The following is a 16,475-nucleotide window of genomic DNA, read 5'->3' as shown; positions in this document are numbered from 1 at the left end:
TCTCTATATTTCTCTTTATGTTTACCTTCTGTTCTATGTTTATGTTCTGTAAAGCTGCTTTGAGGCAAAGGCCATTGTAAAAAGCGCTATACAAATAAACTTGAATTGAATTGAATTGAATTGAATTGAATTATTTTCCACAGGTTACTTTTACAAAACATATTTTCACATGCTGGTTTTTTCCATGTGATTTTATTTTCCATTATTTTTTTACACAATCATTTATTTTTCTTTTTTTCTTCTTTTTTGTTCATTTTTACATATGTATATTATTTTCATGAAATGTTTTTGTTCATTTTCATGTTTTCCTGATTTTAAACAGTTAATTTGTAAATATTTCCAGGGTATTTTCATCTGATTTTCATTTTCACGTATAATTTGTACACAAATCATTTGTTTTCATTGTGTGATTTTACACGATTCGTTACTTTTATGTTTTTCAAGATTCAAGATTCCAGATGTTAAAATAAATCAGTCCTTACAGTGTAATTCACTCAAAATTTGGTGCAAGCTACAATTTTATATATCGCAATAAAAAACAAGCAAAAACAAGCAAAAAAAAAACCTGCATGTGTGATTTTCTTTTTCAAATGTGAGTTTAAGATGATTCATTTATTTTCACACCTAAATGATTCTGTGTTCAGATAACTGATTTGCTGTTTTGCAGTTTATTAATAATCCAATCCACTTTACCCAGAGGTTCATTGCCGCTCGTAGCATTTCTGCGTTTCCTAAATGAAAATGTTGTTTTGATGAGAAATGGTAGCTTCTCAGTAATGACTCCGCTGTCTCCTGTTCCTGTTGTGGTCCTGTTCTTGTTGATTGGCTTTGCTCTGCAGGGTCCCTGGACTGATTAGTGCTCATTAGATTGAAGAGGAGGCTCTTGAGAATAGAGACATAAAGAGGAAGACTCTTCATGGTGACATTCATCTACAACTCTTGGTTGTTTCGGCAAGAATTAATATTCTTGGTTTTTTGGAAACGGAGCACGAGTGTGCTGTATAGTATATGCGAATTTTTATTTTATTTTATTTTATTTTATTTTATTTTATGTAGAATAACATTTAAGGAGGGGGGCATGGTGGCTTAGTGGTTAGCACGTTTGCCTCACCTTCAGGGTTGGGGGTTCGATTCCCGCCTCTACCTTGTGTGTGTGGAGTTTGCATGTTCTCCCCGTGCCTCGGGGGTTTCCTCCGGGTACTCCGGTTTCCTCCCCCGGTCCAAAAACCTGCATGGTAGGTTGATTGGCATCTCTGGGAAATTGTCCGTAGCGTGTAAATGTGTGAGTAAATGAGAGAGTGTGTGTGTGCCCTGCGATGGGTTGGCACTCCGTCCAGGGTGTATCCTGCCTTGATGCCCGATGACGCCTGAGATAGGCACAGGCTCCCCGTGACCCGAGAAGTTCGGATAAGCGGTAGAAAACGAATGAATGAATGAACATTTAAGAGGAAGCCAGGAAGCCATGAGTGGTTGCACCATCTAGTGGTGAAGTCTTTAATCAGTTAAAATAAACGTTCACATTTTGTAAACAAGTGCATCAGAATTAGTAGCAATATAATTAATTATTTATTTTCATTCACTGCAACTCATTTATCTAAATTATGTAATAAAATAAAATAAAAAATGTTCACAGCGTTTTATATGTCAGATCACTGGCAGTACTTCTCGTATTTTAGTTTGGCTCCCAGTTTGGTTCCTGCTAGTTTCTTCTTGAACTCTTCATCCATCTGCTTGCTCTGATCCTCACTGAAGTGGTTCTTCCAGTCTCCTACTTCACCTGGGAATGAAAACAGAATGAGCAAAATTTCTAATTCTGATGGCTGCTCTTCAGAAGATGATATATCTGTAATATTTTCTCATAGCACATTTAACCCATTTAAACATTCTACAGGTCTGGCCAAAGTCCTGTAATTAAGAAACTGAAAAATAGTAAAATATGAGACATAATGGGAATTCACTTTGTTTTATACAAATAAAGTTGTAAGTCAAAGTACAAATGTAAACACCACCTACAAACATTAATCTATAGCTGTAATGAGTCTGTCTGCGTTTTTGCCCAGTTTCTGTCTGCTGTCTTGCCCTGCTGTTAATTCTTTGCTCCGTCCACTCATTTGTCACCATGGACACTAATTGCTCTCAATCCTTTCCCCAGGTGTGTTGTCTTAGTCTCTGATTGTCTCCGCTTTGTGATTGGTTCCTGTTTGCTATATCTACTCTGTTTGTTCACTTCCCTAGTGTTAGTCGTTGTTGGTGTTGGTATGTTGTGTGTTTCTGTTCGATGTTCCCATTGCCTGTTCGTTCTGTGTTCTACATTGTGTTGCCTGCCTGACTGTTTTTCGTGTTTTGGCCAATTAAAACTCTAAAAACTGCATTTGGATCCTCACTCGCCTTTGTCCCGCCATGACAATAGCACTGTAACTAATCTTTGACTCTCGTCACTGTAAGACTTTCCATTTAGCTTGACGATATAGTTTCTGAATAATTCCAAGTTATAAAAAAATTGTGTTCATGCTTTTGTGCTCATTCCATACCATATCTAGTGTGATTGACAGGAGAGAGATCGTATCATTTACATTTTTATACAGCTGAGCAAATGAGGGTTAAAGGCCTTGCTCAGGGGCCCAGCAGTGGCAGCTTGGTGGACAAGGGAATTGAACTCCCAACCTTCCGATTGGTAGTCTAGCCCTTTAACCAGTAGGCTACCAGAACCCCAGTCAGTTCCACCCATTGGCCATTTTTGCTCTCTTGTTTCTTCTGAGAAAGAAAATACTTTTCCCCACTCGGGAGCATTTAAGCACAATTTTATGTGGGTTATAAGTAATGGCACCCTATAAATGGAGGAAAATTTATTGTGTGTCTTTGATAGCTCTTATCAGTTTTGTAGTTGTCATTAAATGTAAATCAACTGAGCCTGGAAGTCACTTAATAATTTAGAGCTAATACTCAAAGTAAAGACCCAACATTGTCAGGAGCAAGCACAAGGATCTGCCATTCTGTGACCTACTCCATAAGTCATTTATGATTGATTTCTAAATACAGAATTAGACTTTAGGGTCATGCTGTTTGTGTTGACCAAGTGGAGCTCTTGAATACATGCAAACTCTGCTAACTCGTCATTAATGCTCGGATCGATTACCTTTTCGGAAAATGACAGCGGCAAAATTTCCGTGACTTGCTTTAGAGCTCGAGCGCATGGCACTGAACGTGCTCTCTTCAGCGATCAGCTTCATCTGTTCATCTGTCAGTGTGAAATTGTAGAAGTCTGTGACTTTCTTTATACCCTCAAGCAGGTTCTAAGAAAAGTAAAAGAAAGAAAAATGCTATAAGTCTTATAGTACTATTATAGTGTTAATTACTCATTTGATTACAGCCTCAGATCATATGAAAGCTTGTTTCATTTACACCGGATAAATATTTAATAAAGAGAATATGTCCACAAAATATGATATAAGTATGATCATTCATTTTCACACATACTAATACTTTTTACCTCCCTTAGGTCCTCATAGGTGACGATCAACACATTAGGGTCATCCATGTGTTTCTCCCAGGCCAAGGCGTGGTCAAAATATGAACCCCAGCCCACTGTATGTGAAATTCAGTTCAGTCAGAGACATCTATACTCTATTCCAATAAATATTATGATTGAACTCAGGAGCTCGAGAAGGTTCACCTCACCTTCACCGGACATGAAGTCGGAGAAGAACTTGTCCCAGGACTCGGCTTTGGGCAGCACCGGGTTATTGTTCATGAAATGGTAATAAGAGACGACGGTGTCTTTGGGGTTTCTAAACACCACCAACATCTGAGAACAAACATCATTTTCAATGTGAAGGTGAAGAAAATCTACAAAATCCATCGAGTCATGTTATCAGGTTTACATAAAAAAAACATAAAATATGGATTGACCTGTGCCTGGAGTGAGTAAAGTGAAGTTTTTGTAAAGAGTTATTTTACAAGTAGACTGATCTTAAAGTAAACATGGCCTTAACCAGTTAATTAATTACAAAATCTTTGGTTCACTCTCTAAAAAATCCCACAATGCACTACAAAACCCAAGGAGTGTTCATGTTCACCCACTATGTTCCCTTGATGGCACGCTGTTAGTAGAGAATGCACACATACATGAACTGATTTGATTCAAGACTGGCATCATTACATCATGCATAAAATTTTGGTGTCCACTTTTGCCATTTTAAATAATACCATAACTTTTGGCTTACTATGTAGTCATATAATATATAATATAAAACTCTTCTTGTTTTTAATTCTCACTGAGGGCTAAAACCCCCTAAAGATGTAATCCTATAGAGCCACCCCTGGTTTACTGAATAATTTATTGTTGTTACAGTGCTTTGAGGTGAAATACTGAGCAATAAGATGAGACTTTAGGGGTTTAGGTGTAAAATGCTGTAAAGTGCTCTTACACTGACCTTTGTTTTCTTGAATGAAACAGGGATGTTATCTGGGTGTAAATGAGTCGCAAGCAACCGCCTTGATGGCATCTGGGCAATCATCTACAAACAGAGGGGAAAAAACGAAAAGATCACACCTTTGCAGCTTTACGTACAAAGATGAAAGAAGTTCAGCTGAATGTGGTCAAGGACTTTTTTTTTTATTATTATTATTATTGACTAATAACAAAAGAAAAATTGCAAAAAGTTGGTGGATAGTGAAAGAATAATCCAAGTTTGGAATAAATTAATAAATAAATTTTGTTATATATATATATATATATATATATATATATATATATATATATATATATATATATATATATATATATATATTTTATAAGTTTTTTAATCTGTTAATGTTTCAGCACCAAGTTATTTATCAGATTTGATTCATCTGTATGCTCCGTCAAGAGCACTAAGGTCTGCTGACCATTTGCTTTTAGCTGTTCTAAGAGTAAAACTGAAGAGCAGGGGGGACGGAGTCTTTGCAGGAGTGGCCCCGAAGCTCTGGAACAGTTTGCCTCTCTACATCAGACAGGCTCAAACACTTGAGGTCTTCAAATCTGGCCTATAAACTTATTTTTACAGTCTGGCGTTCGATGCCATGTGAGAGCTGCTTTCTTTTATTTCTTTTATTGTGTCTTAAGTGTTTTTCTTTTAAACTGTTTGTATTGATGAACATGTTTCCTTTTTGTATGTACAGCACTTTGACAAACACTTGTTTTAAAAAAAGTTCTTTATAAATAAACTTTGGCTTTGACTATATATATATATATATATATATAATTCACAGAAGCAGTTCCAGTAATCTTTTTCTGCCTTTAGAGTGACAATGAAGGCAAGAAACTGCCACCTTTTTAGAGTTAAACCTTATTTTTTATTTTAGAATTATAAAACCATTCTAAAAAGATCTAACTAACTAACAAACATAAATATTAAGAAAGAGCGTGCATTGTGATGCTCTTTCTACCATATCTTAATGAGATCTGTGCTACTATTTTGTAGGACTCTCACACTAGCCTAAATAGCTTCAGCTGCTAAGACGGTCGTCGTGGTTACAGCATGTGCACTGAATGCACACTATAACCACGTGGGTGTTTTTTATATCAGCACAAAAGGTGCAAAAAAAAAAAGTGGGAAATCAGCCAAATATCAGTTTGCCAACTCCTATATGCTTACTATCTGAGAACACAAAATCTGGCCGTATTGTATATGAGGGACGTTAAGAATGTTTTGAGGTTTCTGGAACAATACTGACCTTCTGTGTGTCTGGAGAGTGGAACTCGATCAGTGGGGGCCCTTCAGGGAGAGGTAATGCAGATGCACTCATAATTTTCCTCAACACTCCCACCATCCAGTTACAACCTGGAACAAATTCAGAGCTCGGAGATTAGTCTGTTTGTGTTCGTGGTAAGTCGTTGTTGTTTGTGTGTGTGTGTGTGCATGAAAAGTAAACAGTGTAAAAGCAGCAGTGTGACAAAAAGCACACACATGCATTCCAGTGTGTGTTACGCAACATCGAGGGAAACCCGGGGGACTGCAATGCAAGATTTAGTATTGCTTAAAATTGGTATTTCTAACAATGCTACATGCTGAACTTAGGAACTCTATACTACAGCTCTGGAGTTGTTATGTACTGTCTTGTGTAACCTGATCTTTGTCATTTCCTCATTTCCTCACATTCCAGCACGGAATGAAAGACTTGCTGTGCTTTCATAGAGCTACTGAGGAGAACAGCAACAGCTGAGATTTCTTTTTAATCCAAAATCATGTATTACTCACCACATTTGGGATAAGCCACCAGCATGATGTCATCCTCTCTGGCTTCCATGTCCTTTAGGGCATCCAGGTTCTCCGGTGGGCTCATGATCGTGGAGTAGAGGATCCCATTTCTCTTATAAAGCTTCTGCTCATCTTTCATATTCTTTCCCTGCATCATACTCTCTTTTATTTTTGCATTAAATGTCTGATCAGCCATCTTGTCACCCTGTTGATGAGACGACTAATTTCTCAGTCTGCTGCTGGCTATAAAGTGGGGTGAGAGGAAGTATATGTATGCGTGTGTGTGCATGCTTGCGTGAGTGAGTGCATGTGCAGGAAGGGCTTGCGTGCGAAAGAGTTGTTTGGGCGTTTCAGGTTACCTATTCAGAGATCTTGATTCCTGACCTAAGACCGTGATTACTTGGATTTCAGAACATTAAATTAAACATAAATTTCAATACATTTTATAGTGAGAGCAGAACAATAAAAAAAAAACAAAAAAAAAACAGTTTACTCCCAGTTTATGTAAAATCCATAGGTGTAAAAAAGAACTCTTTTTCTAAGACACTCTCTAATAAGGGCAATATTATGCATATAGATCACCATCGTGAGGATTATGAATGCGTCACATCCTTCAGTGAAGGGGAAAGTGAACGTTTTAGTGTTGATACACTGATTTATAAGGTGTGATTCCTCCTGACACCTGGTTTTATTGCTCTAGTGTAATGTCTTTTGACATTTTCAGATTATTTTTTTTTCTCAACGATGACTACAGGACCAAGTTCAAGCTCTCCTTCATCCTCACGTTCACGCACGCTATTACGGTGCGCATTTTTTCCTGGATTTATCTACATCATCTGATGTTGATAGAAATTTCACTTAGATGTCGGCATGTCTTTAGTGTAGAAGATGAAAAGGAGCTGGTTTGACTTGATCGAGGTTGAGTCTGTGCCAGAGGTTATGGAAGTTTGTCTTATCTCTTTCAGTTCCTTAATAGCTCCTCCTACTGTATGCCCTCAGGCTCACATGCAGGTTTTTCCAGTTTTCAGAAATAATACACAAAAGAAAAAACAAAACAAACAAAAAAAAACATGCATTACATCATTTTTCACATTCTTCTTATTTGGACCGAGAGTCTTTCTGAAATACACAAAAAATCTGGAGAAAAGTTGTATAAAAAGTATAGTGTGCTGTTGATTCTGTACTGCAGGTTGCACAGATGCACTTTATGTGACTAGGATTAACTTACTAAGTCCTTAGCCCTGTCTTTTGTTTTATGTAGCACCATGATCCTGGAGAAACATTGTCTCATGTCACTGTCTACTGCAACAGCTATATATGGTTTGAAATGACAATAAAAGCTTCTTGACTTGACTTGTTTCATTTTAAAGCTTTTCTTTTACTCGATTCCTTAAACTTTAACTTTTGCAAAGAAAATCTCAGCAATTATTGCTACATTTATTTATTTATTTTTATTCATTTATAATGAATTATAATCTGTGTTAAAAGTAGGGATAAATTTTTAATTTCAAATGCGTAATTTCTATTGTTCATTCATTCATTCATTTTCTACCGCTTATCCGAACTTCTCGGGTCACGGGGAGCCTGTGCCTATCTCAGGCGTCATCGGGCATCGAGGCAGGATACACCCTGGACGGAGTGCCAACCCATCGCAGGGCACACACACACTCTCATTCACTCACACACTACAGACAATTTTCCAGAGATGTCAATCAACCTACCATGCATGTCTTTGGACCGGGGGAGGAAAACTCCATGAGGTGATATGAGGAAGAGACCTTGAGAGGAACCAGACTCAGAAGTGAACACACTTATTTGTGTGACACTGGACAGGAAATAATGTAATGTCCTTTCTACAATAGTTTATCATCCAGTGGAATTAAGCAACCAAGAGCTCCTGGGGAACTCATAGGTCAGCGTAATTTCTGAGTTTATTACAGAATTAACACGTATTCCTTTCTGCCAAAGTCTTTAAACGTTCACTGATGAAGACCCGAGCACAAAGCTGGCCGACTTAACAGCAGGTCAAAGACGGTGTGATTGTCTCCGAGTAGTCCCATAGATCACAGGCTGTCCATGCAGATCTCTCTGCAGCAGAGTGCACCACCAAGCGACGAGATTCTGACCAGGAGACCAGGGATAGGACGTCAGGATGGAATCTGGAAAGAAGATGAGGTCACATTGGGAACTCAGAACACTGGGAGATCGGGGGTGGCATGTATAGCTCGACATACTAGCAAATGACTAGCTACAGATAACTACAGGACAATGTGGGTGGTCCTCTCTCTCTCTCTTTCTCTCTCTCTCTCTCTCTCTCTCTCTCTCTCTCTCTCTCTCTCTATCAGAATACAACATCAGATGGGTTTCAGTACTTGTATCGGTCTAAAACTACTCGTTCTCACAGTGTCGTGGAAAAAGCCGTGCTCACATTTGAAATGCATGAGCTTCATATGCGGGAAAACAACACCCGATATCTGCCGCTACACCTATCAACGAATATCTACTTGTCATCAGTGACATTCTTTACTCATCTCCTCATCATGTAAGGCTACTTATCAAGTGTCACGCATTGAGAGTGATAGTCACGCCTTACGGTCTTTTGTCACACTCTCACGCCACACATCGTATTTCTCAGGCAGAAATTTTTTTTGACTATTTATAATATATTTAATAAGCCGCAGCACCCAAAACGTATCAGTCCGCACCGCTGTCTCTATGGAAACGGTCAGGAATCAAGCGCGTCTCCCCTGGAGCTCTTAGTCAAGCCTGACACTTATCAGCCAATCAAAAAAAGAGGCTACACAATAGCCAATCAGAAAATAGCACCATTGTATATGGGTAAGATTTAACGCAACAACCAATGAAAAAAAAACCAACATATTCATTAGAGAGGGTATTTTCAGTGGTCGGTTTGAACAAAACCTCAACACGAAACAGCTTGTCTCTGGATGGGACATTGTCCTCAATCATGACTCTAAAAACAGCTGGGCTTGAGCCGAACTGTTTTAAATGGGAGCAACATTACAAAAAAGGAAACAAACACTTAAAATAAACACCACCAGTCATAATCTCTCTCTCTCTCTCTCTCTCTCTCTCTCTCTCTCTCTCTCTCTCTCTCTCTTTCTCACCTCACACACACACACACACACACACACAAATTAATAAATGAAAAATGAACAAATAACTTGTATTTGGTTAAAATGTGGACAGTGATCCTGGTGAAACATTTTTTTAAATTGGGGTAGGGGGGTGGGGGGTCAGTCTTGCCTGTCTTCAAAACTTGAGAGCCCTGTGTATCATACAATCTAGTTCATATTGTTTGTTAGTGCTTATCTTTTATTAAAGTTAACGTTACTTAATATCCGCTCATACACCTGGTTCTTTGGCATATATATTTGGCATTTTGTGTTAATTGCTAAAATAATAAAATAATAGATTCTTCTTGTACTTTTATTGGAATAAGGATTAAAAAACAGGTCCATGTTATAGATTTTATTCCTTTTATTAATCACAAAATTCCACACAAAATATATCACCGAAAAGGGTTTTAAAAAATCTTTTATGTCTAAAAACAATTGAAAAACAATGATATACATTTATATCCTAATAAATGTCTGTGCATTGACAATAAAGTGTATCGTATCTAATATATGTGTAACAAGAGCAGTTAGTATTCATTTTCAAACTTTTTTCTTTATTTTCTGTGTGTTTTATCCGATTCGATATACTGCGTGTAGAAAATGTAGAAAGTAATGCCTGAGATCTGAACGTGCTTCATCTCTCACCGTCATCCATCTTGGATGACGGTGAGAATTGGGAATAGCAACGGTTGCTTGAGAATAGCAACGGTAAAAAAAACAGAATTGTGGTGTATATATAGTATTAGAGTGGTCTAGAGATGATTGCCACCTCTGAGTTATTGTGTTTTTAGCTATCTAGAGTATACTGGAGTTATAAACACAGTTAAATCTTTCATCATCCATATTTGAATTAAATGCTTATTTAGTGTACTGTATGTATGAGGAAAAACAAAAACAGTCCTAGTTCACAGCGTTTTATATGTCAGATCACTGGCAGTACTTCTCGTATTTTAGTTTGGCTCCCAGTTTGGTTCCTGCTAGTTTCTTCTCGAACTCTTCATCCATCTGCTTGCTCTGATCCTCACTGAAGTGGTTCTTCCAGTCTCCTACTTCACCTGGGAATGAAAACAGAATGAGCAAAAATGAACAAACGGATAGTCGATCTTCGAATAGATGCTACACGGGCAATACACGTATCTAAGGTTATGTCATGAAGAAGAGAATCATAGAGCTGCAGCTATGGGGAAGGATTTCACATTTAAACAAATCGTAAGATTCGACAACGTCATGTTTCTGCATCATGACGTGATTATTATACATCATTGATCAGATGACATGACGTGATTATAATACATGACCATAAGCGTGTTCAGTTTTAAAAATGTTCTGTGATTCATAAAACATCATAGAGCACTTTTTTTGTTCAGTTTTTTTTTAGTAGGTGAGGTTATTGGCGTTTAAGGTATTTAACATATTATGTTGGAGTTCTTACATAAAACTTTCTAGAATTATACCATAACATATGATCTAATATTCAGGTGAAGGCACTGTTTTTGTTACAACGATAAAAGGAGGATAGGAGGAATCACTGATTAAAGATAAGAGGATTACAGACAGAAAACACAGACATAATGTAAAAAAAATCATTTTGGCTTTAAAAGCAGAATAATGTGCTTTTCTTTATAATAAATAAATAAATAAATAAATAAATAAATAAATAAATAAATAAATAAATAAATAAATAAATAAGGAAAGTTGTTTACCATATATGGCCGTTTGTGGGCGTATTTATGCAAATAAGCGTGGCTGTGCATGAGCACGTCAATTTAGTACGTGTTTGACATTTGTAAGGTTGTGATAAATTTGTGTATTTGTGTGCTTGTGTGTACTATTTGAACATTGAGTACAAGGTATCAGTGTTTTAGGCATCTTACGTAGAAGGTTGAAGTTTTAAAATAATACAGAACTTTCTAGAAGTATCCCGAAACACAGCCTAATATTCGAGTTATGGCAATGTCTTTGTTACATTGATAAAAACCAATCCCTGTTTCTTTAATAGTTTGGGATAACACGAAGTGGCGTTTTGGTGCAAAGGCTGAATAAAAGAAAAGTCTTTACAGATATACAGTAAAAGGCCCCTCCCCCTTGTAAGGGACCAAACGAAATTATCACCAGATTGATATTGCTGCGTTTCCTTGGTTTCGCTGGTGATGATCTGCCAAGTTTTTTAATGCAGCTGGCTTAATTTCCTGCCTGTAATTTCCTGCCTTCTGCTTTAAGTGAAATGCATGCTCAATTAAATTCATGTCTGGTGATTAATGTCCCGTTTATTTGCCTTCCTGTGTTGTTTTACACCAATGTTTAGATATTTATGTACCTGGCCTGTGTGTCAAATCAAACCTCCTTATCATTAGGTTTCATTCACACTGTGTACTTTTGTACTGCACCAGCTATATGTCATTGAAATTAAAATAAAGGTTTATTGACTTGAATCTCATGCATACATCAAATAACTGTGTCTTTGAATCTGTATCTATTTTCTCTCTAATTCGTTATTGACACTAGCTAACGAGAAGCTGCGGTGAACACGTCTTTGCTCTAAACCATGTACATTTAAGGCATTTAGCAGATTTACATTTATCTCATTTATAGAGCTGAGCAATTGAGGGTTAAGTCCTCAATTGGTGGTCCTGGGATTCAAACTCACACCCTTCTGATCAGTAGTCCAATGTCTTAACCACTGAGCTACTCAATCCCCCAACTTAACCAAACAGCATCACAAGACAGATATTCTATTTAGATATCCTATTCACCCTCTTCTACATTTACCAGAGTGACTTACAACTGAGCAATTTAAGGGCCTTGCTCAGGGGCCCAGCAGTGGTATCTTGGTCCTGGGGTTCAAACCCATGACCTACCGATCAGTAGTCCAACATCTTAACCACTGAGCTACCACATCCCTCTTCTACATACCTGATCCCACAAATACCTTGATTGGTTAGTGTCACTCCTATTCACAATTCCACCAACCCAGAATAAACCCATCCCAAACCTCACAGTTTAATTACCTTTCCGGAAAAAGACGTTGCCAAACTTTCCATGAGAGGTTTTTGAGCTAGACTGCATGGCACTGAACGTGCTCTCTCCGGCAATCCCTTGGATCTGTTCATCCGTCAAAGTGAAGCTGAAAAAGTCTGCGGTTTTCTTTATACCCTCAAGCAGGTTCTAAGAAAGATTAAAAAAAGCATTTCTGTATTATTTGCTGAGGAGAGCAGCAATGAAAGCAGTTCACTATTATTACTTTAAACACCAGGCACAGGAGAGATACTGAATAAGAAAAATATAAAATCTTAAACTCATATATGTCTATATATATATAGCTTCGATCAAGAAATGTATACTTTTTTATTTTATTATTTATTTTTACCTCCTTTAGTTCCTCGTAGGTGACGATCAACACATTTGGGTCATCCATGTGTTTCTCCCAGGCCAAGGCGTGGTCAAAATATGAACCCCAGCCCACTGTATGTGGAATTCAGATACATCAATTCTCTATAACAGAAGACATTATGATTGAACTCAGAAGCTTGAGAAGGTTCACCTCACCTTCACCGGACATGAAGTCGGAGAAGAACTTGTCCCAGGACTCGGCTTTGGGCAGCACCGGGTTATTGTTCATGAAATGGTAATAAGAGACGACGGTGTCTTTGGGGTTTCTAAACACCACCAACATCTGAGAACAAACATCATTTTCAATGTGAAGGTGAAGAAAATCTACAAAATCTAAGACATAACATTCCGTTCCCTGGAAATGAATTATGTAAATGATCTGATACTAACTTTGTGCTCAAATCTATGATTTTTACTTTAATTAATTCAGGCTGGATGGCTGATATACGTACGTCTTAGTTTTGGGGTATATTACTTTTGGTTGATTAATAATGAGACATAATGATTAGATATTAAGTGGAACTGCTATTAATTTGCAATATGAATGATCTGTCACAATATTCTCACACTTACCTTTGTTTTATTGGTCTTGAATGAGACAGGGATGTCATCGGGATGGAAATGAGTCGCAAAAAGACGCCGTGATTGCATCTGGGACAAAATCTGCAGATAATTGGGAAAAAATGAACCAGCACACAGTTTACATGGATTCACATTTTATTCTAAAATATAAAAGAGCTTGCAAAGTCAAAATGCAAAATATTAGGGTCCTTATTTGTCAGTCGTGTGTATGCATAGATTTTATATATATATATAAAATCTATGCATGTATATATACCATATATGGTCGTTTGTGGGCGTCTTTATGCAAACGAGCGTGGATGTGCACCACGTAAACTTAATTCGTGTAGGATTTATCAGCGGCCATTTGTACAGTAATTGTACACAATTTGTGAGGCGAGATTTATATACAAATTTGGTACTTATTTTACAAATTTGTTAAATGAGACCCTAGGAATCAGAGAGATTAGCAATACTAGAGAGCAAGGCAAAAGGCAGAGACGAGAAAAAAATTATTATTATCATAATAGAAATTCTAGATACAAACGGCTCAAAATTCACACAAATAACAAAGAAACAGTTAGGATTAAAGTCCAAGCAGTCTTTATCCCGTAAAAATGGGAAACACGTAGTTCATTCAAAATCTCTACAAACAGTGTGAATGTTTGTATGTTTGTAGAAATCAATTCTCTACAAACAGTGTGTCCAATGAATGCAGTCATTAATAAAAAAAAAATATTCACAAGACAAAAAGACCAAATCAATAAATGTTATTTTTATTTAGTATTGTATGGATTGTTTGCATTAATTTAAATAGCAAAGTAAAGTACAGATACGTGAAATTTCTACTTAAGTACAGTAATGAAGTATTTGTACTCCGTTACATTTCAACACTGGTAATGTACATTATGTATGTTATCTCTTAAATAATATCTCTCTGTTCCTCCTGTACCTTCAGGCAAAAAACTACACGCCAAAAAATGAACGTACAAGCATGACACATCATTTCTCACATTCACCTGAAGAGAATAATGTGCTTATGTCATCCATAATGAGGCGAGGAGTGGAAAAACTGGATGTCATGAGGAAGAAACCTTGAGAGGAACCAGGTTCAGAAGTGAACCTCATCCTCCTTTGTTTATTCTTCCCAATCTCTTTATAAAACCAAGTCATCGAAAGTCTTACATAAGAGCTGATTTTGTGATGGCAATAAATTAGCTCCAAAGGTTATGGCACATCCAAGCTAGTTTACAAGACATACTGTACAAGACATACTAGTTAGCTATTTGGGATGACAAAATGCTAGGTGCATTTCCAGTTTCAGAGTTTTTATAGTTAAATTCAAAGCTATATAATAAATCGGCTCAAAATGATGCTTTCACTGCTATAAATTAGCCTTGGATAGTAAGTTAGCAGTTGCTAGCTAGGACTGGTAACTGGGTTGTTATAGTTGTTATGGTCGCAGTATCAAATTGAGTGAGAATTGTTTTATAAAGCTGCTTCAAAACAGTGTGAAAGCCACCTAACCATTACTTGCCTACAGCGGAATACTAATCAGGGCTTTCAGTATATAAGGGACTTTTTATCCCCTTAAACTCAGGGTTCGCTTTGAGGTTTCTGGCACAAAACTGACCTTCTGTGTATCTGGAGAGTGGAACTCGATCAACGGGGCCCCTTCAGGGAGAGGGTATCCACATGTAGTGATAATTTTCCTCAACACTCCAACCATCCAGTTACAGCCTGAAACAAATAGCTCAAAGCTCAAAGATCACTCTGTTTGCAGACATGTTAAGTCTTTCATTCATACTTGAAAAGTAAACAGCTATTAATCAGCAGTGTTGACACAAAACTCCTACACATATACATTTCCTGGGAGCGTTTGCACAACATCCTTGGAAATAATAATGTGTTGTTTTGTGGAATTTTTTCCCTAATGGAAGGCAAGGTTCAGTATTTCTTACCATTGGTATTTCTAACACTGCTACATGCTGGATTTAGGAACTCTATACTACAGCTCTGGAGTTGTTATGTCTTGTGTAACCCGATCTTTGCCGTTTCCTCATTTCCTCACATTCCAGCACTGAATGAAAGACTCGCTCTGCTTTCATGGAGCTACTGAGGAGAACAGCAACAGCTAAGATTTCTTTTATCCAAAATCAGGTATTACTCACCACATTTGGGATAAGCCACCAGCATGATGTCATCCTCTCTTGCTTCCATGTTCTTTAGGGCATCCAGGTTCTCCGGTGGGCTCATGATCGTGGAGTAGAGGATCCCATTTCTCTTATAAAGCTTCTCCTCATCCTTCATACTCATTCCTATGTCCATTTTGGACTTTGCTGCAGATTTTGGTTCAGACATCTTGTTCCTGCTGCTCCAAGCACAGGGTTTGTTCTACTGCTGCCTGTGGTGTGCGTGAGAGTGGGCGGGTGTGTGTGAGTGTGTGCTTATATAGTATGTGCTTGCATGAGAGACTTGTTTTGTTGTTTCAGATTAATTGCTTATTCAGAGATGTTTGACGTGGATTAGTAGTAGTAGTAGTAGGAGGAGGAGGAGGAGGAGGAGGAGGAGGCGGAACAAACGATAATAACATTACTTCAAATGTGTCTTTCCCTTTAACTGTGTAAGTTAAAAGTGTTATATATAAGGCAGGACTCAAAAGTTCCCAGAAATTCGAATTTGCTGTGCATTCGACATCAACGTTTTGCTGCTATACTGAGAAAAAAAACTCTCTATGAAAAAGTCTGTTAAAAAAAGAAGTGACTAAAATTATATTTCTGGTTAAAAACTCCCTGATTGACATAGTAGTGTGTGCAAGGAAGGAAGGAAGGAAAGAAAGAAAGAAAGAAAGAAAGAAAGAAAGAAAGAAAGAAAGAAAGAAAGAAAGAAAGAAAGAAAGAAGAGAGAAAGAGAGAGAGAACGAGAGAAAGAAAGAAAGTTTCTGTTCCTCCTGTACCTTCAGGCAACTACACACAAAAAAATGAACGTACAAGCATGACACATCATTTCTCACATTCACCTGAAGAGAATAATGTGCTCATGTTGTGATGCTCCACCATCCTGTGAAGAAATGTCTTTAAGTGGATCCACTTTTTTCTCTCTGTATTATCTATTTTTAAGTGTAATTTTCAAATGAGTTTTTCTT

The 16,475-nt window shown here is 37.4% G+C and overlaps 2 protein-coding genes across 2 annotated transcripts; both read right to left on the bottom strand.

Moving 5' to 3' along the window:
* Positions 1 to 1,465: 1,465 nt before the first annotated feature.
* LOC113646670 (sulfotransferase 6B1-like) lies at positions 1,466 to 6,539 on the bottom strand. The gene is made up of 7 exons (XM_027153073.2): positions 6,240 to 6,539; positions 5,716 to 5,822; positions 4,434 to 4,517; positions 3,679 to 3,805; positions 3,491 to 3,585; positions 3,137 to 3,293; positions 1,466 to 1,777 (listed from the first exon to the last, which is right to left on the bottom strand). Exons 1-7 carry the CDS (start codon positions 6,433 to 6,435, stop codon positions 1,650 to 1,652), a joined length of 894 nt encoding a protein of 297 aa, XP_027008874.1. The 5' UTR covers positions 6,436 to 6,539; the 3' UTR covers positions 1,466 to 1,649.
* A 3,186-nt stretch (positions 6,540 to 9,725) lies between these two features.
* On the bottom strand, positions 9,726 to 15,848 carry LOC113646649 (sulfotransferase 6B1-like). Its single transcript, XM_027153038.2, has 7 exons — positions 15,502 to 15,848; positions 14,964 to 15,070; positions 13,343 to 13,432; positions 12,926 to 13,052; positions 12,747 to 12,841; positions 12,388 to 12,544; positions 9,726 to 10,434 (listed from the first exon to the last, which is right to left on the bottom strand). Exons 1-7 carry the CDS (start codon positions 15,689 to 15,691, stop codon positions 10,307 to 10,309), a joined length of 894 nt encoding a protein of 297 aa, XP_027008839.2. The 5' UTR covers positions 15,692 to 15,848; the 3' UTR covers positions 9,726 to 10,306.
* Between the last annotated feature and the right edge of the window lie 627 nt (positions 15,849 to 16,475).

The sequence above is a fragment of the Tachysurus fulvidraco genome, chromosome 2 (genome assembly GCF_022655615.1).
Source record: "Tachysurus fulvidraco isolate hzauxx_2018 chromosome 2, HZAU_PFXX_2.0, whole genome shotgun sequence".
NCBI classification, from domain to species: Eukaryota; Metazoa; Chordata; class Actinopteri; order Siluriformes; family Bagridae; genus Tachysurus; species Tachysurus fulvidraco.
Note: the sequence above shows the minus strand (reverse complement) of the source record. Positions and strands in the feature narration are given on the sequence as shown.